The sequence below is a fragment of the Micropterus dolomieu genome, linkage group LG03 (assembly GCF_021292245.1).
Source record: "Micropterus dolomieu isolate WLL.071019.BEF.003 ecotype Adirondacks linkage group LG03, ASM2129224v1, whole genome shotgun sequence".
In the NCBI taxonomy this organism is placed as follows: domain Eukaryota; kingdom Metazoa; phylum Chordata; class Actinopteri; order Centrarchiformes; family Centrarchidae; genus Micropterus; species Micropterus dolomieu.
Window position 1 is genome coordinate 23,895,375 of NC_060152.1, and position 27,166 is coordinate 23,922,540.

The 27,166-nt window shown below is 38.7% G+C and overlaps 1 protein-coding gene across 6 annotated transcripts in view; it reads right to left on the minus strand.

Moving 5' to 3' along the window:
- LOC123968671 (CUB and sushi domain-containing protein 3-like) overlaps positions 1-27,166 on the minus strand; it is a 279,670-nt gene that overhangs the window by 66,820 nt on the left and 185,684 nt on the right. For 3 of the 6 annotated variants that reach the window (XM_046045550.1, XM_046045554.1, XM_046045553.1), the window contains 13 exons: positions 26,990-27,086; positions 24,863-24,967; positions 19,734-19,852; positions 18,493-18,562; positions 16,715-16,831; positions 16,246-16,455; positions 15,365-15,553; positions 14,109-14,286; positions 10,073-10,218; positions 9,440-9,520; positions 8,398-8,511; positions 1,942-2,130; positions 1,361-1,519 (listed from right to left, as the gene is read on the minus strand). In XM_046045550.1, the coding sequence (XP_045901506.1) occupies positions 1,361-1,519; positions 1,942-2,130; positions 8,398-8,511; positions 9,440-9,520; positions 10,073-10,218; positions 14,109-14,286; positions 15,365-15,553; positions 16,246-16,455; positions 16,715-16,831; positions 18,493-18,562; positions 19,734-19,852; positions 24,863-24,967; positions 26,990-27,086 (1,774 nt within the window). The remainder of the gene's footprint in view (positions 1-1,360; positions 1,520-1,941; positions 2,131-8,397; positions 8,512-9,439; positions 9,521-10,072; positions 10,219-14,108; positions 14,287-15,364; positions 15,554-16,245; positions 16,456-16,714; positions 16,832-18,492; positions 18,563-19,733; positions 19,853-24,862; positions 24,968-26,989; positions 27,087-27,166) is intronic. The other 3 variants (XM_046045555.1, XM_046045552.1, XM_046045551.1) reach the window with 2 other exon arrangements.

The following is a 27,166-nucleotide window of genomic DNA, read 5'->3' on the forward strand; positions in this document are numbered from 1 at the left end:
TAGATCTCCGTCTGTCTTTCGGAGGTTTTAACGACATGGTGACATTCCCGTGCTGGAGCACAAGTAGTGATGCATTTAACGCCAACCAGCAATAATTGGTTTTCCATTAGGGCAACCCAGAGCTATGTACAGTGCTCCACGAACCACCAGAATGTTTATTATTGGGAATTGTTTGCTTTCTTAGTTCATTTATGTTTATTATGATTGTATAGTGTGTTGTATAGTCTGTTAATATGCTTTGACAACATTGTATTGTATGCAGTCATGCCAATACAGCCATTTGTAATTGTAATTGAAACTCAACTTTCTACTCAGTGAGGAAGGATTACAGTAAATAAAGTAAAAAATAAAGCGACTGACGGCGAGGACAAACACAGATAACTTTTTCCTCAATCGGAAGCGCTAAGAGATGAAAAATATCTTAGAGCAGACATGAATGTTGGAACACAGAACCTGCTCTTGGTATTTGTAAACTATTTGAAGTAGGGTATGTAGCTATTCCATTTACTCTACCTAAATAATGGATTATTCTATTATCTTGAAACTGTGGAAATTTTGTAACTATTTCAGAGCATGAGCTTGGATCAAACTCCCCTGTAGACATACATCATGAGCATGCATCAGTGTTTGTGCAATTAATCTCACTGCCAGAAGAGGAGACAAAAGTTCCGCACTGCAGGTTTAAGACGAACAGACACGCACTAGAGTTTAAGTCAGCTCCTGTTCAAGTCAATCAAGTCAAGGACGAGTTTTTTTTTACAAAATTCATCACACCGACTTGCTTTCACAGTAACACTCGTGTATTAAATATAATGGAGAGGCACAACATGAAAAATTAATGTCTATTGTGCTTTATTCATTTTTATTATGCATTTCAAATGTAGGAATATTCCCTACGCTGCTCTTGCTTAGTACCACTTGCTTTATTAAAGAGCCAATTAAGAATTTAAAACCCTTTTAAATTAAGGAGTGCAAAACAGCATGGAAGCCTTTCAGTGACTTTCCTCCTGCCCCTGTTTTTGTGTGTGAAAACATCTCCTGTTGTGAGCCATTATCATTTCTGTTGGAAGTATTTTTTTGTAAATTAACTGATATTAAAACCTCCCAGCACACTGTGATAAAAATCATGGGGTCACATTGTGTCCACAGTAACATACAGTAGCTGCAGCACAGAAGGTTTAATCATGCCCTTATGATGTGTTATCACTTGTAGAAATTGAAGTGTCTCTACACGGTGCCTAAAATATATGTCTGAATTGTAAACCCATGACTTTTATCACTTTTCTCTAGTTTAGAGACAAAATATGTTCAAATAGCACTATTATTATAAAGAGAATATGATTTTAAGCTGGATACATACTTTGATACTCACCCACGTATCTAATGTGGAAACCACGTCGGTTGGTGCCGTGGTCAGAGGACCAGCGCAGCAGCAGCTGGTGGCCCGTGGTGGTCAGGCTGAAGGGTGTTTCAATGTCACCACTGAGTGATGCTAGGCTCTGGCTGTAGATGTTGGGACCTGAACACAGAGAAACACACAAACAGTTTCCCAGAAAAAAAAAAGATCAAATAGACAGATATGGACATGCATCTTTGGAATAAATAGCATTTATTTCAGATATGCTAGTGAGAACAACAGACTACATGTCAGTAACATTTCTAGATGACATCAAGTCATGGCATCAAACATACAGTAAGATTTATTTTACTGAACACATGACTGGAATCCAAAATCAGACTTTGAGCTCTAAGAGACCACATTCAGAACATGAACATAGTGGTGTTCAACAAAAGAGTAAGAAAGCATGAATGTTTTGCTGAGAAGCACTAAAGTTCTACATACACTACACAAGAGGATCACATCAGTAATTACAAGTATTTTTTTGGTATCTTAATTACTACATTTTTTCACAAACACCACAAAATTCCAGCAGAACCCACCATCAAATATTTCCAAGATGTCAAACTCCTTTTCTGTCTGGAAGATTTCAAAGTGCAAAGTGATGTTGTAACCCTTCTCCACATTGATCAGCCAGGAGCACATCTGGAGGTTGGGGTAGTTGTCAGGGTACCCTGGACTCAAGATCACCCCCATGGAGTCAAAACGCACCTCATGGGCAGGACATTGGACTGGGAGTAGAGAAACAGGGCAACAGACAGAGGAGAAACAACAGAGAAAGAGAGAAGGAGAGAGGAGGCAAGATAAGGTGAGGGAAGGGAAGACAGGAATGCTCCACTGTGACAGTAGAAATTACATTGCAAAAATAACTAGTCCTGAAACAATTACATTTCACCTAGACTGATATTGCAGCTAAGGGCTGAGCTGGTGAGTCTGCTGCTGTCACCAGGCTCCTCTCATATCAATCTATCAAATAATAATACTCAGTAGGTGAGACAGTAACTTTATATGGAAAAATCATGTGTGCGCACGTGTTTGTGTGTGTTTGAGAGACTGAGTTCATGTGTGTCTGCTCAGAGCAATCCCGACATTTTCTGCAGGCTGACTGGTCTGAAATAATGACGGCCCTGTTTCTTTCTTTTCCTTTTCTTCTGGTAAAACAAGTTTCTCTTCTCGGCCACTAGTGAAGAAACATGACGCATAAAAAAAAAAGTTAATGCAAACTGTTTCAGATAAAAAGGTCACTTGAAACAATTGGACATATATCAAAAAAAAAAGGCTGGAAGAAAGATCACAATGCAGCATGAATATTCCCACTGGCAAGTCACTGCAGAGGTTTCAACTAGAACAGCCTTTGGCTCAAAGACAACAGGCCGAAATCAGTGATGTTCTAAATAACAATGCATTTCCTAAATCACAATATGCTGAATGCCCTCTGTAGGCAACAATGTCAAGAGGTCTCATTATGTTATCTCAACAACAAAGAAAATACTTAAATCAAATACAAATACATAAATGATACAACAAAAGCGTGACAGGATTTGTACATGGCAGAATCAATGTTTATAGAAACACTGCAAGGTAGTCATTAGAGAGGCAACAAATCTCAACTTGATCTATTCAGAAAATAAATTAGCATTAGCATTGCATGACAGTTTGTGAGAAACATGATCAATAGTTGTCTACGCATACTTGTATAAAGAAATTCCTGATATGATTTTTTTATTTTATTTATTTCACTGGGCTCTCTTATTATGTGCTCTGTAACGGGCATTATCTATAAAAAATGTTTTAAGAGCTGACCTGCTAACTACTGTAAATGACTCAGTGCTCAAGTTAACGAGCAATGAGCAAGCTGAATTTACACTTTCCATGGAAATGATAACAATACATATTTATATGTTTACAGGCCACACAAAGGAACACACACACACACACACGGAAAAAGTAGGAGATTTGAGCCATGCCGTCTACAAACAGTTTTTTTTCCCATGGCGAACACTGATGTCAGAAGGGCATACTGCACAGTAGTGAGTCAGGTCAGTAGTCAGATTTATTTATTTATTTTTTTTTTACAGATTTACAAATGGTTAGTTATTGTAAAACTTTGCTTTGAAGTCCCCACTTCCCCAAAAGAAATAGGGAGTCTGAGTACTTTGACACTGTCGAAAGACTTGATTTTGCATTTGAGATGAAAAACTAGTTCTATAGTGCTCAATTTTAACAAGAGAGTTATGACCCTCACTGGCAATATGATGGAGTTCAGGACTGGGGTTTTCAGATGGTGGGCTTACATTAATTCCTCAGGTCCATCGTCAGCAAGAGCGTCTGCCTCTATTGTTGCCGGTGGGAATACATGTCATAGAGCCAGTACAAATTCAACTTAAAGGAAACGTGTGGACTTTGTAATTACTAACGAGTTAATTTAAATTCTACATCATTTTCTTAGTCATTACACTGCGACTATCAACCCAATATACATTTCTACACTGTACAGATTCCGATTCCCTTCAGCACTTAAGATATACATGAATTAACTCACTTGACAAGATCTAATGCACTGTACATCCATTGGTAAGAGTTTGTTATTGAAGAAATTTAGCCTCCAATACTATATAATAGCTAACGTTGCCAGGCAACAAACACAAGTCTATCCACTAAGTACATGTGTGGCTTAAACTGCTTTGCCACAAACTTAAAAAAAAGAATCATAAGAGGCTTAAAACTGTTTCAGACACCTTAATAGTGCAACTTTTTATGATAGTTTTTTAGAGGACCATGTTGAGCATAGGAAACTAGTCAGCAGACTAAAGCTTACAATGTAATAATATTGTATTTCGGCTATAGAACAAATGTAGACCTCTGTAACCTTAATATATATACACCTTAATATAACAAAAATGAAAGGTAGCCAAAGTACAGTTATTACCATAATTATAATATTATAGTCAAAGTTAACAGCAGATAAATATAGATCATCAATAAAAAAAAACATTTCAAATACAATTGTTTAAAAACTAATTCCAGTAAACATGACAAAATATAGTCTTCAGTATTTCTAATTTCATTTTAGCTTGTACATTGAATAAGCATCTCATCCCAAGGGAATCAAAATTAAATATTGTTATTTTATCCATCTTTAGCCAGTGAGATACATCCAGGTAACTATTTGAACTATACAATATAATATATTACATGATATTATACACAGATCCGTACTTATAATATTAGCTGTTGCTGTGTCTTGGTAATTCCTTGTCAACCACGTGTCAACCACATCTGATGACAATCAGTTATATATAAATATATCATAACAACACGTTACGTATTGTAAAGGGAGTTACTTTGTGATGAAAAGTGGTGGGGACATAGGGGCTCAGATTAGGGGTGGGAAGAGACTTTTCGCTCAAGAGACATCACAATATGCGATATTAGCGTCACAAGAACGAGATGAGTGTTTTAAAGATATCCTCAATGCCGAGATATATAAGTGGGTGGTCTGGGGGGAATTCCCCCAGGAAATTTTGCCAAAAGTTTATGCACCAATTTATGCAGGAAATGTTTTTTATGTATGTAAAAGGAAACACAACATTCAGGTAGCATATGACATTTCAAAATATATAGATCTAACAGAAGATAAGTCAATGCAGGTCTCAGGTATTCTGTGTTGCTTTCAGATCTGTTTCTCCTGTAGATCAACTTTTCTCATGTTATATTGTCCCTGCTGAGGCGACACATATGTAGGCATGATTTAGACTTCCCTCCTCTTTTGTCATATTAACAGTTAAAGAATGGAAAACTTGGCCAAAAATAAACTATGCTCTACTCTATACTATACTCAAGAACTTGTTAAAGTTAGTGACTGGTGCTGCAAGTTTTTGGGTCATTTTAAAATCAGTAGCTTGTTTTTTGTTTGTTTTTTAGCTTAAGTTACTTTTTTTGGACAGTGCACATTTGCTTAGTCTATATTTTAATTGCATTGCATGTTTTCTTAATATGCAAAAAAACCTTTCTAAAGGCATTTTCATTTATTATTTAACTGAAAGCTATATTTCAGAATGTTTCTTTAACAATTTATGCTTTAAAAAAGTGGTGGGGACAAAGTCAGCCATTTCAAAAAGTGGTGGGGACATGTCCCCAGCGTCCCCAGTGTAAATGACACCTATGCGTATTGTCGGCTCCAGAGACTTCATACAATGAAGCTTACGTAAGTATAGTAAAGATGAAGTAAGAGTAGAAATTGTTTTTCATTAGATTTTCTGACACATGAAAATCATTGTGAATGTGAAGATCAATATGACAACATTTAATGGGTTAGACTCAACCTCACTATGGCAGATGGTTTATGAAGCACACACAGCAGTCAACTCAATTGTGATTCTATCCTTGATCAAACCTACTGCAAAACCTCCCTCATAGGCTTTCATAAAGACAGAGCCTGGGAAAATATCTTAAAAACCAGGGGTATTTGAGGGTAAAATTGCACTGCTATGCAAGGACATTTCTGTGTTATCTTATAAGCGTAAAATGACAATTAACAGAGGGGTTGACCGCAAACAAAAGCGGAAGTGTGGGAACACAGGAGAACTCCTTTTCCTGCCCTATCAGCAAGCTGCTGATAGGAAATGGCCCCTTTTACAAGCTTACTGTAGCAGTCTCTTGGATGTGAATAGCAGGTCAACTCAAATTAAGTTCAACTTTACATGTCCCAAGGAGAGCAATTAGTTTCATGCTAGAGGTGGCACAAGAACATTACATACCCAACAAGAGAAAATGTAATGAATTCCTGACTACAATAATGAGGTGATCCATGAAAATGTCAAACAACGAAATACTAACCCAGACATCCTAAAATAGTCCTAACAATGCCAATTTAATGCTCAAGGCAGGTTTTAAGGAGCAGTTTGATCAAGATATCCATGATGCCTAATCAAGTGACACATTTTGTTGCACACTTTATATATGCATTACATACAGTACTCATTTCACTGTGCATTATACTGTATTTGCCTCAGAATGTGCTCAATTTTGGCATGGATTTTAAAAAAGTGCAATCTCTATTAGACTCATGTCTTTTGTTATAAGACCCATGTGTTTTTATATACAATAATATACAGCAACACAATTTACTATGAGCTGTCTGAGCTGTCTAAATAGTTTAAAACATCTCAAATGCACATAATTGATTCCCTTGCACAAGAAATCCACAATGTTGTGTTCTACCAGAATAGTCCCAACATGATTTGGCAGGTCAGTTTAGTCACTTTATGCCTGTGAAAACATGTTTGAAGTACAGTATGCGAGTTTTAGCTGATAGGCACCATTTGGTCTTGGCAGAGCTCTGTGTCGTCAGTAACACATGAAAAGGTGAGCTGGCAACACCAACATAACAAGAGAGCTTCCAGTATCAGTATCTTCCATTGCTCTAATGTGAATGACTGCCCTCGATTGGCACAAAAGAAATTGATACAATTATTTCTAACTATTCCTATTATTACAGATCTGCTAATTTGGTCGCTTTCAAACAAACAATGACATAAAGCATTGGAAAGCATATTACTATAATTCCATGAATGGCAGGCTTGACATGATTGTACATCTGTATGCCAGACAGGTATGATGCAGTATACAATAAAACTATTAGCACCCATTTCATCATACCACTTGTGCTTTTATAAATGATTAATTAAAAAAAAAATAGGTAGGCCAAATGCAGCGTAAGAAAAAGGTAGGCCCTGTTGTTTTCAGGACTCCCACACATGGCACCCTTATCAATTTTATTTTCACAAAATTGACACGCTTTTGGTCTCTTTCACCTTTGTGCATACACTAATAAAGCTATTCACTGGTGCTGGATTTAGCCTTTATGAATAAAGAATAAGAATATGAGTTCACGTGGTCAGGTCACTTGACTAACGCTTTGCCATTACTGTTTGTTGCTATTTGTGGCACTTTCCATATACTAAAATTAAATCAGCCAAATTCTCACTTCTAAGAGCAAAACGATATCAGCCGCAAAAGTGCTACAGGGGAAGAACCAAGATATCAAATAATAACAGCCAGGGATAAGCAAATAGGTTCCAAATCACTGGTCCTATTCTATATGCTTTATGAATGCAGGCTCTGGCTTTGTTGAGTATCTGTCATGCCTTGATTACATGTCCAATGCGATTACTCATAGTTTCTAGAAATAAAAAGACAGAAATGCTCATCAACTCAAGACTTTTAGACACAGGACTTCAGGGCACTTCAAAAGATGCCTATCCACAGGGAATAGAAGGTTTCAGAGCGCTCTGTTGTCTTCGGCAGAGATGTATTGGCACGACAGGCAGGCTGATGGCATTTGTTTTTTGGTCTAAACTAAAATCTCTGATGAAAACAACACAGACATTTCTTTTCCTTTGGTTCTTGTTTAAAAAATCCATCTTCTGAAAAAACATGGATACAAACATCTATCAAACCCATGAGCAGGGATTAAGGGGTAAATATAAGCTCCAATCTCTTTCTATGGAAAACAACATCTATGACTGGCCTCCATCTACCTTGTTACATTGCAAAAAACACTTGTCGATGTAACCTGCTGATCTGTAATGTGTTTCACATTGATCCTTCAAAGTCAAGTGTTGGTTCCAGGTGAGCGCAGGTCTATGATCTTGGGTCAGTAGTATTCTGACTTTGTGAGTCTTGATAAATTACAATAGAGATGCTATTTGTCAGCAGGAGCCTGCTAGAAGGGGCCCTGCTGGCAGTCTGTCAAATGACGTATCAGAAGTCGCTGCTATTGACTACAACCACCTTGGCAGAGTGGCGTCAAGCACACACACACACAAAATCGAAAATGAATATACATACACACACATAAATGCGGGTGCATGTTCACACAGAAATATTTGCACACACATTGAGAGAAATACTTACACATGCAAACACAAGAACATTCATAAAGCTACATAAAAACATACCCATAGACTCAAAATCACACACTGAATAAAACCAACCTTGACAGACTGGTGGGGGCCCATCCATCTGCAGCCTCTCTCCAAGTCGACAGGTCAGAATCTCACTGCCCACCAAGGTGAAGCCTGGCAGGCACGAGTACCGAATAATGTCCCCTGTGAGGTCATTTATACCCACAATCAAACAGACACACACACACACAGGCCGGGAGTGGACATGAAAAACATATCCATCCATTAATCCACCCACCCAACCACAAAAAAAAAACCCCACACACGCAATCATCCCCAAGAGCTATGTTAGTATGGCACTTGAAACAGTAATCAACAACACATTTTCTAATGAAGATTGACATCCCCTTAGCTAGCTGGAGTACTGAAGGCATTTCATTACATTACAGAGCTGCAAACTTGCACGCGCGCACACACACACACAAACAATCAAATAAAAATTACACTCAGTTTCAAAGACACAAAGTTAGGCAGCCAGTAGCCACATGATTTCCACGTCTGAATGACTTCTGAACACTGAAAATACAAATAGCTTATATGGAGAGGTAATTAGCCCTGCCCTCGAACTAACATTCTATTGCACAAAGTACAGACAGATGGAAAAACTCAAAAGGGAGGAAAGAAATAAGAAGGAAGAGCAAAAACCAACAAAATAAAAAGAGAGAGACAAAGAGTATATGGCAAGTGGAATGAGATGGTGAAGGTTGCAAAAAAATATCTGTCCAGCAGCAGCATTATAGAAAAATGCATATATTTAAATGAATATATACTACAGAAAAAGCTGTTTCAAATTGTGAAATGGACAGAAAGATTAAAACATTCATAATAATTTAAGAAAATAAAGACTAACAGCAAATATATAACCATATGAACAACAGTTTCAGTGAACAAAAGGATTCAACACACAGGAGAATGACTGAATTAATTAATGGCTAAAACCATTTGATGTCTATTCCATTTTTTCCCCCCTCTGTCCAGTGCTGTCCAAGCAAATTACCTTATGTCTGGCGCAAATTAATTTTATTACGCATTGTCCCTGGCCAGTAAACAAGCAAAATAAAATAAGACAAACCTATTTCAAACTCGTCATCATCGGTTAGGATAGTGGCGTTGGCAACAGGAGGGGGTGGCTGACATGTTCTCAGCTGGTATGCTGTTGGGAAGAGGACAAACGCTGAAATCTGCAACAGTGCATGTGTGCACTCAAGTAAGAGAAGGAGATGGAGAGAGAGCATGTGTATTTATGTTCTATTCAACTGCAGCACATTCTTTACTTTCCCATCACACTGAAACTTGATTAGACCATAAATTGCCACCTATCACTGTTCATGATCATCAAAAACCAATCACTAATTTAGTTGAGATGGGGGACGTTTTATTATTAATCGGCTTCTTTTCAAAGGGGCGTTTTAATAGCGCATACAAAAAATAGGCATAGGGAGGCATTCATCATTTATACTTACACAGAATGGGAAGCAATACCATGCGGCAAAATGAGAAAGGCCAAATGACGAGTCAAAAAAAAAAGGCAAATTAAAGGTGTTCCAATATAAAAATACAAGGACAATCTCCCTCTGTTCTATTGTGATCGTTATTACTATGGCAGGTTCCCAGCCATGTGGAGAGCTTTAGATCAAATGAAGAAGGGTCATTACAGCAGTGTGGAACAAGGTCTTTACTTAGCTGGCATCAAAGGGGAGGTTACCGTAATAATGCAGCACAAAGAAGCCGCTGGTGCTGAAGTCGCTGTGGAATTTGATGAGGATCTGATTGGCGGTGGTGGACACCCCCTCCTGAAAGGAATTGCCGCTGAACTGACCGATTTGAGGTGAGGCCTGGTCTGGTCCATCCCTGGTACAGTGGTACAGAGAGGTGGAGAGAGAGTGGGGGTTGTTGGGGGGTGGTAAATGATTTATGAATAAACACCAGTAATAACTTGCTGGGATCAAAGAGCAGGTCTAGATATCCTAGAACATTCTTGTGGACCCCGCAGTCATTCTAACGATCTGAGAAAAGTTTCACATTATCAACAGATTATCAACATCAACAGTGTCAAAGTAGAAGCTAAGTATATGTTAACCGATGAGGCAGTATAGTACTGAAACTTTAGCCCCCTCCTGCCATGGTACATATTCATGGGGAATAAAATTGGCCTCTAGCAAAACATTCCTTTAAATTTAGTTGGGACTGTTAATATTTTTGTATGTACGTAATTGAAATTGTATGGTAGGTTATCACAAAATCCCTTAACTGAATAACATGATGCATAAGGAACTGTGGCCCTGGGAATCAGTATTTAATTGAATCGTAATGACAGTTTTGATCCTCACATTTAATGGAGAGTAGGCTGTTATCTGTGAAGGGTGGATATGACCATGGGAGTGTGTACCCACATCTACATTACTTTAGCTAGAAGTACATGGCAGCTTATCTCCAGTTCAATGGCATGTCTACCCAAAAATCAAACTTGATATACCCAAAATGTCATAGCACAATAAAATGTGGCAAAGATGTGACAATAGTGATATGTTTCGAGTGATGGAAACAAATCTACCAACTCTTTCAGGTACCTATAACTTAGAAAAAGGATTTTTAGATAAGAGGCTAGGGCAGTAAAAGTCAGTGAAATAGTTACTGGCATGATGCCAATGGTGGATGAGATTCACCCTGAGAAGCTGACGGCCCAGAATGTTGTCAGCTTGTCGTGTCTGATGCATCTTTTGGACAGTATCCACATTTAGCAGTTGGGGCTACTCTGAAAGAGTTTAAGTATCTATAGGCCTTGTTCTTGAATGAGGGTACAATATAGAGTGAAACTGACGAGTGGCATAGTACTGAACTGCTGAAAATGGAGCTAAGCCTGAAGGTGACGTTCTCAATTTACAGATACAAAGAGCTGAAATGAGCTGCCTGTGCAGGTTGGGGTCATAGAGGGAGAAGGTGAATATTCGGAAGGAGCTCAGAGTAGACCTGCTGCTCTACTGCTCCTCCTGAAAAAAGCCAGTTGCGGTATTTCAGACATCTATTTAGGATTCCTGTGGAGCTACACAATATAAATTGTGTGAGATGATTTGGCAACCTGTAGATATTTTCTCTCCCGATCCTACTAGCTATGCCCATTAGTATATTGTTGTGTGATTGAGAACAATGTTGCAATTTAATGACCAGAACTAATTTAAGGCAGTATTTTATTTGTAGAATTTTTGTATCTAAAGTGCAGCTAGAATGTTTGTTAACCCTTCAGAATTTCTGTATTTCTTCATAAATGTGAACCTAAAATTTGATCAGATCTTCGTGCACCAGTTAAACAAATAAAAACAATACGTTTGTTTTCACATTTGTTCTTATTCATTTAGAAAAATGATCCAACATTGAATGTATTTGCCTCTCCTGTATTGGCTAATGTCAATGTTCATGAGGCCACCATCAGACAAACCCTGTACAAGAATGCTTTGCATTGGGCTGCTGTGCTGCCTCAGGACAAGGATGGCTTGCAATCACTACGAACTATGGATTCTGGATTGTATTAGCAAATTCAGCAATGTCAGGGTATCCATTTGTAAACTGAAGCTGAACAAAGGGTGGGTCATGCAGCCAGACAATGACCTTAAACACACAAGTCAGTCTACCAAAGAATGGTTAAAGCAAGACAAAGTCCAGAAATAATTAATTTCTATAGAAATGTTGTAGAAAAACCTGAGGAGAGCAGTTCTTGCAATGAAGCTTGCCAACATCACTGAGTTGAAGCGGTTTTGTGGGGAGGAACGGGCCATAATTGCTCCAAGCCGAAGTAGGGGACTGATCAACAGTTACAGAAAACGTTTGGTTGAAGTTATTGCTGCTTAAAAAAATTTTAAAAATGTTACTGAAAGCAACGGTTCACATTGTTTTTCCTACAAAGATAATTAATGTTGGATAATTCTGCGTAATGTTTGTTTGCGTTAACTGGGTCCTTCACATGTATTTTCAAATTCATAAATAAAGATCTGATGATATTTGATATCACAATTATGCAGAAATACAAAATATTTGAAAGGGTTCACAAACTTTATGTGATGCAGCACTATATGTGATGATGTACCTTGATTTGTCAGGGATGTAATTCACTTGACTAACCAAAAACGGGCATTCCTAGCTGGTAATCATATTGTATATATAAATTGTTTCTAAATTGACTTTTTGTGGAAATTATTACTATTTTGACATTTATTTGCAACATAAAACTACATTTACCATGAACATTTCTTCGTATCTCCCATCCCCAAGTTGAATACATGGATAGGTGGATGGCTGTGGTGTGATAATAGAACTTGACATTTGCAGTGAAGCCATTTACTATACATAACACAGCACCTCTGCTAATGACAGCATTAGCAGCAAATGTCTAAGAATATTGCCATGTCTGTATATGAAATAAGTATCCTAAATAAGTTGGATAACAATTTTTGGGTTTAGGACAAACCGCATGGTACTTTTTCTCAGTGGATAAAAAGAAAGATTAATGCGAGAAGACAGTACTTTTCTATTATATATAAATGCTATTTCTGTACAAGAGAAAAGTATTTCATTACTGGCACTTTCAGGTAGCTCCAGGCCTATTCACCTGTATGATGTACACTAAATACTTTTTTGTATGTGTATGTACATTTAATATCTTATATATTAAAAAAAGCCTTATTGCAGTTTCATTTCAGAATGATCAGCAAAATGGGAGATGGCAGTCAGGCAGGGAAATGAAATGTTACCATCAGGGGACTGATTGTTTATGCGCCATTTCATTTGAAAACTGTAGTGCCAGTAGCTCCCTCCTCCTACAGTATGGATGGTAGCCCCAGATGCTGGAAGGCATTTCCCTCCTCTATAACCCATGAGGACAGCTCCATGACTGCCTGAGGCTTATTATACTACAAAAAGGCTATAGAAAGGTAGAGGGAGAAGGAAAGGCAGACGGCTGCTGAAGTGATAACAGGCACAAAGTAGTTTACTGTTGTACAATCATCTGTCAAGAGTTTCTACATACTAACAAACATCCAAGGTACCCAGAACATAACGCATTTCTTTTCACATAACTTTTCACTGGGGAGCTAGAGTTAAACATCTACCATAAGTTTAGTGATTAGGGGAAGTGTTACACACAGTGACTCAGTTGCTTTTACACCGTCACATACCACAATCTGTTTTGTTTCAGCATGGGACTGTAAGAAAATGCGTTCTCAGGGAAAGGAAAATTAATCCACAAATGTCCAGACAAAGGTCAACATGTTTGGATGGCTGTTGGCACATCTAACACAGGTGTCACATCAAAAGCAGTGACAAAAACTTCTCCAACTGTCTTTTTGCCTTAACATTCTGTAAGCTGTTAAATCCATTGTGTGCAGCTTTTGAGTTTGAAATGCTCATCCCAATACAGAAGCTTATTCTGAAAACCTTATATACTTTCCAGATGTTTTGAGTAAAGAAAATAAAACTTCACTTGTCATAAACCTATTGGGAGTTGCACGATCAGCAATGTATTGCATATACTACAAACTTTAACAGTGGCTCACTGCTTAGTATTATTTGGTAGAGTGATTTATACAGCTTCAAGAAACATTACTATTAACTGAGAAAGATTGCCCGCCAATAATTGTCAATAGAACTCTTAATCCAGGTCTGTATACAGAGAACCATGTGTGCTTGATATGTGCCATAAACCCATGACTGATCAATAATGTCATGCTGAGAGGAAAATAAGAACTTACCACACAGTGATGTAGTCATAGATTGGCTCTGTATTGATGACAGAGAAATTGATGTAGATGCCATACCCAGGAGGTACTCTGACAGTCCACATGCAGTCCTGGAAGTGTGGATACTCTGCTGGGTGTCCAGGAGAGTAAATTGTGCCATTCATGGATGTTATATTCCCACCACAGAGAGCTGGAGGGAGGGAAGAAAGTCAGAGAGGCTGGGTAAAAATAGAAAGCCAGTGTTTGGTTTACCTCAAGTCATAAAACTTGCTTTTATAGCTGCATCACCACTAACTGTTGATAAAACAAACCATAACTGTGTGTTATTGGGTTATCACTGAGATACGGGGGGTGGGAGGATGCACCTGTTAGACACAACTGCAGGGGATGGTTACTGGTTGCCGTGAACTTGATGACACCGAGTAGTTCAGACGCTACAACTCCCCCGTCATAATCCTTCAGAGGGAATGTGTTAAAATCTGACTTTGAACTGGGAGTCAAAGCCAAAGCACTGCCCTCAGGATAAAAAAAAGGAATATCAAAAAAGGACTGAACATGGACTACAGTGTCTATGGAGCAAAACAACACTATTTACTACTTTCTCAGAAAAATACCAAACTCTGTTGTGGACTTGAAACATATGTTATTGCTTCACTTAACTGATGAGAATTCGTCATACCTGCATGTCTGAGGAGTGTCCTTTAAATTTATAACAAAGACAGGCGTAATCAGCTTTGTAATAAAGACTTGCAAATGCTCCATATATCATTATAATGGGGTATATCAGTTTATAGTTCAGGAAAGTGGTGCTACATTAGTGGTAAAAGTGAGTCAGAGGCTTTAAAAAAAGGGCATTTTAGAGAAAAGCAAGCAGACTGAAGAACCTATATCCCTCTATTCAAAACAACTTCAAAGACTTTATTTTTAGTGGATAATAGCGAAGGAAAAGCATCTCCGTCTTCACTTTAGTCAGCTTCTCAGAAAATAGCATGCATGACTTTCTCAAGGATTTCTTGCCACATATTTATTTAAATACTTTCCCACTATGTTTGAGGAAACAGCGACAGAAAAATATCAAAGAAAAGGCATCTCGTGACTGATAAATATAATTTGTTGATGTTATAAATGCAAACTATTTGGAAGAAATATTTAGGTCTTGATAGTGTAATAGTAAGAGTGGTTCAGTAATGTTTTTTCAAATGTTTTCAGCATGAACAGCACTGGCAGGAAAACACCTGTTGTTTTTATAAGAGGCACTAGCAAGTCACCTTCGCAGCGAGGTACAGGGTGATTCCAGTTCCTGCTGACTCCATGCAGACATGTGAGAGATGGCTCTCCAAGCAGAGTGTAACCCGGAAGGCACTCGAAAGAAATGGTCATCCCCACGCTGTAGTCCTGACCGATCACTATGCCGTTACGAAACGGCCGTGGGTCTGGACACCTCTGTAGCTCATATGCTGGGGGAAAACAAATCCATACACAGCAGAGGAGGTTTATGACACTGACTCCAAGAAGCAAATAATAAAACACTCCTCTATAGTCCCACTATAATATCTATGATGACCTCAAATAATTAAAGCCTGTTTGTGAGCTGCTAATCTTGCATCAGTGGTAAAATCTAATCATCAGATTGCCTATATTATTATATGCTCTGTTATTGGTTGGAAATGTCCTTACTTTCTATGGTGGCTGAAACCCTTTCTAAACCTTGATAAACTGAAAAATATAAGTCTACTTATTTTCTTTCTTCATGAAACGTTATCATTTTGAAAATACAAGATTTAGTTCATATTATTCTGATTCTCTTACTAAACCTTTTTACCACTTTGGCTTTAGCACATACAATACCCCACTGACATAACCAACCCTATTATTATTCAAGGAAATGTGCTATTGGATATCTCAGCGGAGGTCAGCATTAATTATTTTTCATTTTTTATTCTTTAACCCTCTGTGATCGTACAACCTCAGTGAAAGCGTCTGCCTTGCTAAAATAATCTTTGTCCCTGGTCTGTATCTAACTTGACTGATGGTATTTTAAGTGTTCTTTTATTATTATTATTCTTATTCCACCTTCCACCTTTTCAGCTTCTGCTATGACAACACCCCATTTAAACTTTACCATAAGGACCAATCGTTTGATCCTCACCCTGGTAGACAATGTGGAAGCCAGGCTTGTTCTGGGAGTAGTCACTGTGGAAGAAGAGAGTGGTCTCGTGGGTGGTGCTAAAGAGAGAGTTAGGCACCATGGGGCCACTGAACCGATCAATCACTGTTCCTGTGTCCAGGCTTCCGCTGCGCACCTCTAGGTAGTCATGAACAGGCTCTGTGGAGAAGTTGAGAAACTGCAGGTGGATCCCTAAAAAGAAGAAAGGGTTTTATTTTGGAGACAAACTCAAGACAATATGAAAAAAGTCAAAGTGAGTGAATATGTATGCTCCTTTTAAGTACTGTAGCAGGAAGTTACTTCAAATATAATGTTAAAAGCATGCATGAAACTAGCAGGTTCTTTTTAAAACAATAACATTAGCATAGGGGAGGGGGAGCAGCAGAGAAGACACAGCTAGCCAAAAAAATAAAAAAAAAAAAGAGAGAGAAGACAGAGCGGGGTGACAGACCGAAGCCAATAGGGAGTTGAACTCTCCAGCTGCAGTCCAGGCTGCTCTGGTAATTCCCTGGGAAGCCTGGGCTGAGGATGACGCCGCTGAAGTCTGTCATAGAGCCGCCACACTGAGCTGAGGGAGACCAACCAAGGAGAAAGAACATGTCACTTCACCACACAACGGCTCAATGGGAAAACAAAGAAAAACAATGACTAAGGGTGTGAATATGGATAGAGGGCAACGAGCATTGTGTCTTTTTGTATGTGTGGGTTTCAGTACATGTGTAATTGTTGTGTACGTGTACATAAAGGACGGACAGTAGCGGTGCTGTTTGTGTGCGTTTGCTGTGTCTGCTCATACGCATGTGCTTTATATGCTCATGTGTTTGTATGCAGAATGTAAATGAGTAACAGTTTTGTAGGCGAGAGAGAAAATAAAGTGCTATGAGTGTGCTTTATAAGTTTAGGATTGAGGTAGGAGGAGGGGTGCTTATGTCTGTGTTTGAGCATGTCTGTGACTCGTGCATGTACATCTCTGCTTGACTGTTGGATTACGCTCCACAAAAGCATCTATGGAAAGATAAAAGACTCAGGCACATTCCTTGTTTGGTGGTGCTTTAAATTAAAATAAATGAAGCAGTCAATATTCAATACAGCACAGCATCAGTTTTGCTCAGCAGTGGCAGTGATTACTTCACCCTCCCCCTACTACACCCCACCTCTCTTCTTTGACTGTGTATTAGAGAACACTTCAGCTTGCTGTGAAGGTTACACTCATCCCCCTCACCTGTGACACAAACACCCAGGTGCAATTACAGCCACCAAAGACATCAATGTAAACTTGTAGTTAAATCATCGCTCTTTTTTTCCCCCATCCCAACCTCAGCAGGCTTATGTTTGTGGCAAATGGTTGGAATCACAAGGGTTATTGCTGCAATTTCTTTAGGGACTAACAGTCAAGGCCAAAATGAGACAAAAGCTATCTCGGGTTTAATTGTGCTGCTGGTGGTGGAAACCTTCTTGACCTGTTTGTGTATGAAATGAAATACAAGAGGGTAGGAGAAGCACTTATGAGGATGTTATACTGTTGGAGCAGGCAGCTACTTTGATGTGAGTTTATCAGAAACAAAGTGAATACAGATCCTGGATATTGCTGTAAACGAGTGAGGAGTTGAGCTAACAAGCAACCACGCGCGTCCAGGAACAGGCCTGTCAACAGTAAAGCCGGGATTTATGTCTGCAGTGAACTGTGAAGACCACAGGGACAGAACATTTACATGAAGAGCGCACAGCAAGCGGGCTTGTGCATTTATATGCGAGGTAAGGGTGTGTTCACACTAACGCGTGTGTGTTTGTGTATATGTGTAATTGGGAGCAACAGCACAGTGAGGTGTCAAAAGAGAAAGTGGAGTGCTTCCTTCCACCTCAAGCCCCCCACACCAAACCATCCTCCAGTCTTACAATGAAATTGTTGCTTTTCCTAATACAATAAAAGTATCAGAAATCAAACAACACACAGAGATGGTGCTAAGCCTTATTGATTTTCAACTGAAGGCGAAAGCAGAAAATTCATAACCCCCACCTCAAGCCCCCCACACCAAACCATCCTCCAGTCTTACAATGAAATTGTTGCTTTTCCTAATACAATAAAAGTAATCTGCGGGGCCATTGATCTATTGTGTGGCTGTGTATGAGTAAAGTATTGGTATGGGGAAAAAGGAAAATAAAACAGTGAGAACCTCATTTGAAACACTGTATGCTGGCAATGTCAAACTGTATAAAATAATACATTACCTAAACACAGAGGTACAGGGTAATTCCACCTTCTGACGGGACCAGGCATGCAGGTAATATATGCATTACCCTGTTGAGGAAAACAGACAAAAACAATATATACACCCCCTCCAAAATACTGTGCAATAAAAAAACAAAGAGAAGGAACACCAAGAGATCCAACTGACAGGTGCTTGCAACAGATTTTATCTCTGCCCTGTGGATCTTTGGAATTAGTTAACAGTTAGATTTTTGGATTTCTCAAAATCCTCTTCTCAAGGTCTTGGTGTGTAAATATTTGATGGTATCAAGAACAAGGGAGGGGCGCTCTTGCTGGTAGTTGGGCAGCAAGAGTATCACCTGGGGTCTGACTACATAGGGATGTGTTACAACCCGAGAGAACAAGAAAAGACAAACATCCTGCTTTCAGTTTCTGTAGGATACAAATATAATCTTAATGCAATGGATACTACAGGTTAATCCTCTGTCAAATATTTATGGCACTGTTGTTGTTTTATTTCATTCAAAACCCAATGTTTCCTGCAGCCAAAATGCTTGTAAAATGCATGCATTACATGTACATACTGCAGCCAGCACTTACATCTACCAAAGCATGGGCATGATGCACAGTTTTACTAGACACATACACCTGAACTCAAGACTCAGCCATACTTGTACTTTTGTTTTTACAATGGCCTCCAGTCTATTTCTGGTGTTCAGACACTCAGCCTGAAGATGTGTGTAAGAAGTTGCTGGTTGGTCCGGAGAGAATGTGAAAAGAAGTGAATGCCCAAGCCAGAAAGAAATATCGGTGTGGGATTAGTGAGGCAACTGTTAACACAATCCACCGCCCATGGCGTTGGAGGGTTCTGCAGCTCAAAACGCCACAGTTACACTATATACTTGAGGAGGATTGGAGAAGTTAAAGCTGCTTTGTAACAGACATACACAAACACACACGAACCTCCAAGCAGAGGAGCACACAAATACACACACACGTGCAAATAAACATGCAGGCATAAATACTGGCACAGTTATTCACACTTGTACATTCACACATTTCTTTCCTGCATTCACTCTTCCGCTCTCTTGAACACACACACACAAAAAAAATGTCATATAAAAGTACTTAGTAACGCTGCCTTGACAGACTCTCATCCTCTGGGGTATTCCCTTGAAATTGTCACTCCAGGCAGGTAGATATGATTCACTTATCACAACCATAAGAGAGCTGGATACCAGCACTGTATGCTTTCACCTACCTGTAATGAGAAGCCTTGATCACACTGGAAGGACACCATATCACCCACAGTGTAGCGATCGCCCAACTTTTGGCCGTTACTGGGAGGCAGCGGCTCTGGGCACGAATCCAAACCTATTGCTTAGGACAGAGTCACAACACACAAGTGTGGACAGCGATCATTCTTCTGCACAACATGGGTAGAATCAAAACCCACAACTGGTCAACACATTTAATATTGTTTCATTGTTGATCATCCATTGTATATTCAATGGCAACATTTACATGAATCGCTCAATATAGAAAAAATGGGAATAATTAAATTAAAACCAAACGTTTTAACACATAATTACAGAGTGCCTCATTTTAATGTGCTTGTAATTGCATAATAGAGTATGTCTGGGTTTTTTTTCCCATTTTTCTCCCTCATCATAACATTTCCAAACTGGGACAAGTCACAGAGCTATTCTACCAGTGGCTGTAATCGCAAAATCCTTCTGACTTTGATCTGAAGCAATCACTGTGAAATTACAAAGCAATCCCTGAAGTATTACTTGACAGAAGCATTGAGCTCCATTGGAACAAAGTGATTACAGTACCACTTGCCAGGTACTGAGAGGCCTGATAGTGTGTTTTAATGGCTTAAAAGTAATGGTGATACTAGCTATGGACTATATTAATGTAGGGTATTTGAGGTAAATTCAAGCTACATTCACTTTTACAGAAAAGAAAGGACAGAAATGTAGTCAAGTTTCAGTTTCATTCATTTTAAAGGCGACTAATTAAATACATAAAAATTCAGATCTGCAGGCAGAGAAGAACACATATTACTTTTATTTCATTATTGAAACACCCACTGTTAGTGAAAAGTAGCAATGGGAAAAATGTTCATTTTGTGTATGACCTGAAAGAAAGGAGACCATGTTTTTGAAAACCACATATACATTCATACAGGAGTTTTCAACATGACGCATAATTAGTAAGCAGGCCATCGGGTGAGTGGAAGAGGTAAGGAGGATATATAAAAAGGCCAGTATATCCCCAGCTATGTGTAGATACAGGTAACACACACACCACTCAAAAAAGAATAATACACACAAATGCACATTCACACACAAGCCCACTCAAAGAGTGTTACCAGGTCCACATAAGTAGGGTGGGTGGATGAATGTAAACATGGCAGCAGAAATGGCCACAAAAGATTCAGAACAATTTATTGGCAACTTTTAAGAGCGCTGAATGGCAGGAGTGGCCTTTCCACTCAGTTTCTACCATCTAGTGAAAGTTAGAGAGAATATTCAAGTGGGAGGAGACAGTATCCTCAGAGGTGCAGAGCAGGAAGCAAAATGTGAGCAGCCACAGATACAGCAACTAAAGAAGAGCTATGGTACAGGGGGAGTGGGTGGCGTCTTTGAAGCTGTGAAGTGTTGTCATATGTGGGTTTCAATAAAAGTATTACTTTGACAAATTCAAATGAGTTTGACATTTTAATTGATTTCAAGGAGATTTGATGATGCAATTCATGAGAGCAGTGTTTGTTGCTATGGTGAAAGGCTGCCACGATGTAAGTTTGACAACAAAGCTCAATGCAGCTATAAATCATGTTTCCTAACTGCAGGGAACAATCAGCCTTCTCCTTGCAGTAGTCATCAGAATAATGAAAATGAATTAATATATGATTGGTGACAACTTCTTACACTATATACAGGAACAAAACTTAAAGTGTAAATTTGAAGTTATACATTGAAGGGCCACACAGCATACCAAAACTAAACTTGAATCATACAAAACCTTCATAGATTGTTAATAGGCATTCAACTAAGTTAAGTCAAAAACTTGCTATGTTGTTAAGCAGTCTGCATTTATCAGTCATATCAAACAGTCAAAGTAAGGGCCCAGTTTACACAGTCACAGGCAGTGTGTCTGACCTTAACTGGGGACAAATAGGCCCATAGTGCTCTGGTCAGGTTAAGAGTGGGTGCCCACTAACAGACGGCACTGATTCCTGTTACGCTCCAGATGGGTTCCACTCAAACTGTCAGAATCCACATTTTGCCAAGGACTGTTATCGCCCTGCTGTGAGGATGCCTTGCCAATTGTTTCTAACCAATAAAATTGGACCAGTGTGTGCGTCACCAATTACCATCTTAGAGTAGCTGAAAGTTTTATCCAGTCCTGTTTTCAATGCAATATGTGAATTTTCATAAATGTAATTATTTCAATAAGTATTTAAATAAAATATTGGACTTATAAGAAACAGCAAGTGTTAAGCCAAAAAGTAGGAGGAGATCATGTAAGCTACTACTGAGTGGTGGCATCCACAAACAGGGAAAGAGTGGAGTAGAGCAGAGAACTGAAAGTATCAAATACACTTTTCTATCTTAGCCATCTATTTTGAATTATCTATTTTGAATTCTATATTAATTATTACAAAATGAATCATGATGATTTTCATCACAAATATCCAATCATTATAATCTTCCTATTTATGCTGTTCATCATCTTCCTCCAAATGTCATTTTGCTACATTCATAAATAAAATAAAACAACAAGTCTAATTGGTTAGACAACCAGTTCATCTGCATCATTAACAGACAGTATCAAAAACAGGATCATAGTCATTTGCAAACATAATCAATATTCACGACTTTACCATCATGACTTTTATATATCAGTCATAAAAAAACTGAGACGGGCCTCAAATATCCTGAAACTGGACGGTAATGTTGCTAGAAAATCATTATAATGATCAGAGGTGTAAAGAAACATCTTGTTAGGGTGCAGCACAACATGACAAAAGATGCTAGAGCAGGATGAATACACTAATTGTAGGAATTACCATATCTGCAGGTGTAATCAGTGTGGTTTCAAAGTGTGGATTTAATAATCATCAATCACATCAGCTCCTTTCATCCTTTTAAAAGCAGTGGGTCAGGAAGAGATCTTTCTGGACGAAGTACGTATTGTGATGATGACTGCTGTGCGCCTAACTTACAGTCTGGTGCCTAATATGTTCAAAAACACAGGAGCTGCACATACTATTGAACCCATTCATAATTACATGCAACATATTCCATGAAACAGACACTGCACTTGAAGTACTTGAAGTATTTAATCAACTGAGTGGGAAGGACCTGATACATTAACAATCAGCTGTGGGTGACATTATTACTAGGAATGACTTATTAACCCAGTACAGACTTTCTGTGTCTTTAATACATTAAAATTATACTTTGGTTTGCATTTCCATCTGTACATCTGTCTACAACCGATTCATTTTGCTGTGATAGCCGCTCCATGTAGCACATGTGGAAATACTAAAGGCCTCTGTAGACGGTGGGAACTGAAGCACAGTGTGGGTCTTTATTTGAGATGCAAACCACCATATAGCCTGTGAGAACACGCCAATTTTGTTTTCAACTATAGCATAAGTCTGCCTTAGGAAAGCTGGTTAAAAGCTTGGCTCTTAAGAAGCTGTAATGGTTGGTGGTATACAGGATTTCTATAACTGGTCTCAATGGACTGCAACAATCACCCAAAGGAAACATTTTAAAACAGATGGTTGACTAGCTGGGTCTATGCCAATCCCTCTTGCCCTTTTCTTCCCACTGTATTGAGTATTCAGATCATTAATTTGCAGCAGAAAACTGGAGTGTGTAAATAAATAAATGGATGGTTCAAGCCTACCACAGGCTGAAGATACAACCAACTATGGGACACAACAGAGGGTTGTGGTAATCTGACCAAATACATCTGAACTCTGCAATAAGCAGTAGATTAGAACTTCACAAACAGACCACACAAACAGAAATACATAATGAGTAGTTCCATAGAGAAGCAGCATGGCTTGATCACACATCTACAAATGTTTGCCAATAGGCAGACAGTAGAACCATATGGCAGGCAAGCTAACAAATATGAAAAGCAACAGGAAAAGTAGCAAGGAAGCCTGGTTTACACAAATCATCAGGGAATGCACTTTACCAGGGAAGCAGTGGTAAAGTGTAAGACAGACAAAGAGGAAAGACCTGACTGTGAGACATGGCACTAAAGTGATTCTCAGCAGTAGGTAGCAGTGGTGGTTGTGGTGGTGGGGTACTGCAGAAAGGAAAGCCCACAGAGAGACACGGTTACGGAGTGGTTTTAAGCAAGAGGAGGGTGGGAGCACTGACTGCGAGAGACATGACTGTGAAATCAGTCTCAACAGTGATATGATGCTCACAAACTGACACGACTGACAGTGAAGACAGATTCAGTGACAGCAATGTTTTTTATGCTTCTTTTGTTTTGCAACTCATACTGACTGTTAGATTGTGTGGGAACTGATTTCACCCAACATGTTACTCTGTAGCTGTGTTGTGTATGGGTTACTTGTCTTATTATGGAGTTCATGTCGTCTCCACTTTACTTTCACAGTGGTCGCGCTTTTTCACTGCCCTTGATGCACTTCACTTAAAATGGATCTCCCGTAGCCATACATTAGTAAGGAAATTGCTTTAGTGTGTGGGTGAGTGGTAAGTAACAAACCAGCAGACAGACAAATGTAAAGAGGAGATAGAGAAAGTACCAACTTAAAATCCATCTAACATTAAGAGAGACAAAAAAAAGAAAGAAATTACCCTGACATTAAAAGAGACAGAAATGCCTGAAATGTAAGCAACAGTGGGGAAATTGGTCACAAAGGATTGTATTATTTAATATCTGAAGGAGAGCTCCATGCATCACCTGCAGATCAGCACCCCTATTTTCATTTTTAAAAAAAATTTGAACAGGAGGATTTTGTAAATCAGTCGTTCCACTGGGTCCAACTACAATCCTTAAATTTTAGTGCAAGGAAAATGTTTAGTATGCTCCTTTGCAAATATGCTCCTAAGTGAATGGCCCACTGAGAGATGAGCAAATTTAGTCCCTAAATAAAAGAGGATGCGAGTCCAGTATCTTGAGGCAATCTGAGGACAAAAAAACGACACCATTGGGGAATACCATGCCAGAAAAGCAGATACAAAGAAGAGATACAGAAAAAGAACCCCCCCCCTCTTATTTCTTATACCCCTGTGCAGCAGCTGGAAGCTGTTGGCAGATGGACACATAGAAAACAAAGTGACAACAGGCAAAGTGACAGTCGGGCAGACGAGTCGTCTCTCCTCATACCTGTGTACTCCAAGTGGAAGCCAGCGGCAGATACACTGATGTCAGACTGGAAGGTCAAGTACAGGTTGTTGGATGTGCTGTTCAGCAGTTGGGGAATTGTTGTACCTGTATAATACAATATACAGAAGATAGTTAAAACCCATGTCTAATCCGTATTCCAGATTTAAGCTCACCATAACGAATGTACATTAGATGAACATATATTGCACCTCGGTTTTATGCAGTATATATAATAATGTAGATACAGTAATTATTCTTATCTATTTTTGTTAAATCATTCTCCTGATTCCACATCTTTATTTCAACCAGAACCAAATTCTGATAAGAGCATGGAAACTGTGGCTTTCCGCAGTGGCCATTTCCCCTTCATAGCTTTGCTAAATGAGAGTCGCTGAGTATATCAGCAGGTACAAATGAAATTATGGTGCAAAAAGACCAACCAAAGTATGTAGTGAATACTTGGAAGGAATTCAATAAAAAATATAATAGATGTATTGTCTAAAGAGGTCCACATATACTTGATAATTATGATTATATAGAGTGTAGACACACTAAATGTGGAGCTTTTGTTTTCACCTGGTATTTTTAGATTTCTATGAGCTGTAGGTGAAACTCACTCACGTGTCATGTTTAGGTGCACTCCAATACATTGTTTGCAGTCACGTGATTCCAATGACACTTAAAATTCAGAATGAGGCAGGAAGTGAAAGGCAGAATGGACATACTTTGCTAGTTGTTTACTGATTTAGTCGTCCCAGTCAACCTGTGTAAAATCTGGAATCACTCTTCTTAAATTACAGCTACCTGACCTTTGAGTCAAAAGTGTCACGTATTCAGTAGGACATTATGATGTCATGGTAAAGTTGACCATAATTACTGCATCAATTCTTGAGAAAACGTTTTTTGTCCAGGTTGTTTTGACATCACAGTGATCAAAAATGTCACCAATTCAGACAGACGGACGGACAACCTGACACATAATGGTCTCACATAATACAATAAATCAAAATCTAGCATTAAACAAGAAATCAAGAGCAGAGTCTATTAAAAAATCAAAAAAGGCAATGGGTGTATTTTGTGCGGTCCTTGGTCAGAAAACATTTTGGGTAATCTAAAATTTATGTAAAGCTCTTTGGGTTGATATGCATTGATATAAAGATTATAATTTCAAGGCAGCATCCAGCATCCAAATTCTCAACAAAACTACTTACTGCTCATTTCAGTTTGCGGTAGATGATGTATACAAATTCATAATGTTTTATTTTGTATGGCCTCATATGTGGATAGTTGTGTTTCAAATGTTAAAAGCACAATAAAAAAATGTTTACATAATGTTTAACACACTTCCTTTGGACCTTCAGTCAGAGAAGTCAGACCCAGAAAATCAAACCAATGAACATGAACATGGTCTATCATTCTAACTCTGAATTTGCACTGCAGAATATTCTGTCTGTGTGGCAACACTGAGGTCTGGGATCATTTTCTCTATTCCAGGCATATGCCTTCTGCAATTTGTATGAAGACTTTTATATATATTCATAATCACGTTCATCAGTTTAGCCCAAGATAAAATTGATTGCTAGCCATTTAAAATGCCTTAGCCTTTTAACACTGCACGCTGCCCTGCATGGTGACAGCTGTACTGTGGAGCTATTACAATATGTAAAGAGTTTTGTTCCAAAATGAGATATCCTCCACTTGAGAAATTTGAAACCTAGTCTCATAAAATTGATAGGCGATATAGAGACAGAAGTCATTATGCTATACCAGGCCCTTTAATTTTAGGATTCAGCATCTAAAATAATGTGATGGCCTTTTCCTAGTAGGTTACCATGTGGCAAGAGCACCATTTTCATTAGCATAACCACCCGAGGAAACACTACATTTGTAAAATTCCAGACTGAAACAGGAGCTACATTATTAAGATCTCTAATGCAGAGACAGGAATATTGTGTAAAGGAGGAGGGATATTTTTTCGTCTTTGACTTATTTTTAGACAGCAATCTCAAAGGACATGCCAAATGTCATCAGCTCCATCACCGCATCTGTCTGCTGCTGCGGCCCTGTGATGTCTGATTGAAATTCAAGGGGGAGCTGACAACCAAAATTCAGTTGTATCAGTTTTACCTGAGTAGCTACCAAGCCTTGGAGCATTGCCATCAACCCCGTCAAAAAAATCCAGCGAGTCCCAGTTGTGTTCTGTGGCGAAGGTCACAACTTGAATCTGAAAAAGAAAGATACCTTAATACAAACTTAAAATAAAGCATGAAAGATATGCAAATACAAAAAATAGACAACAATTGT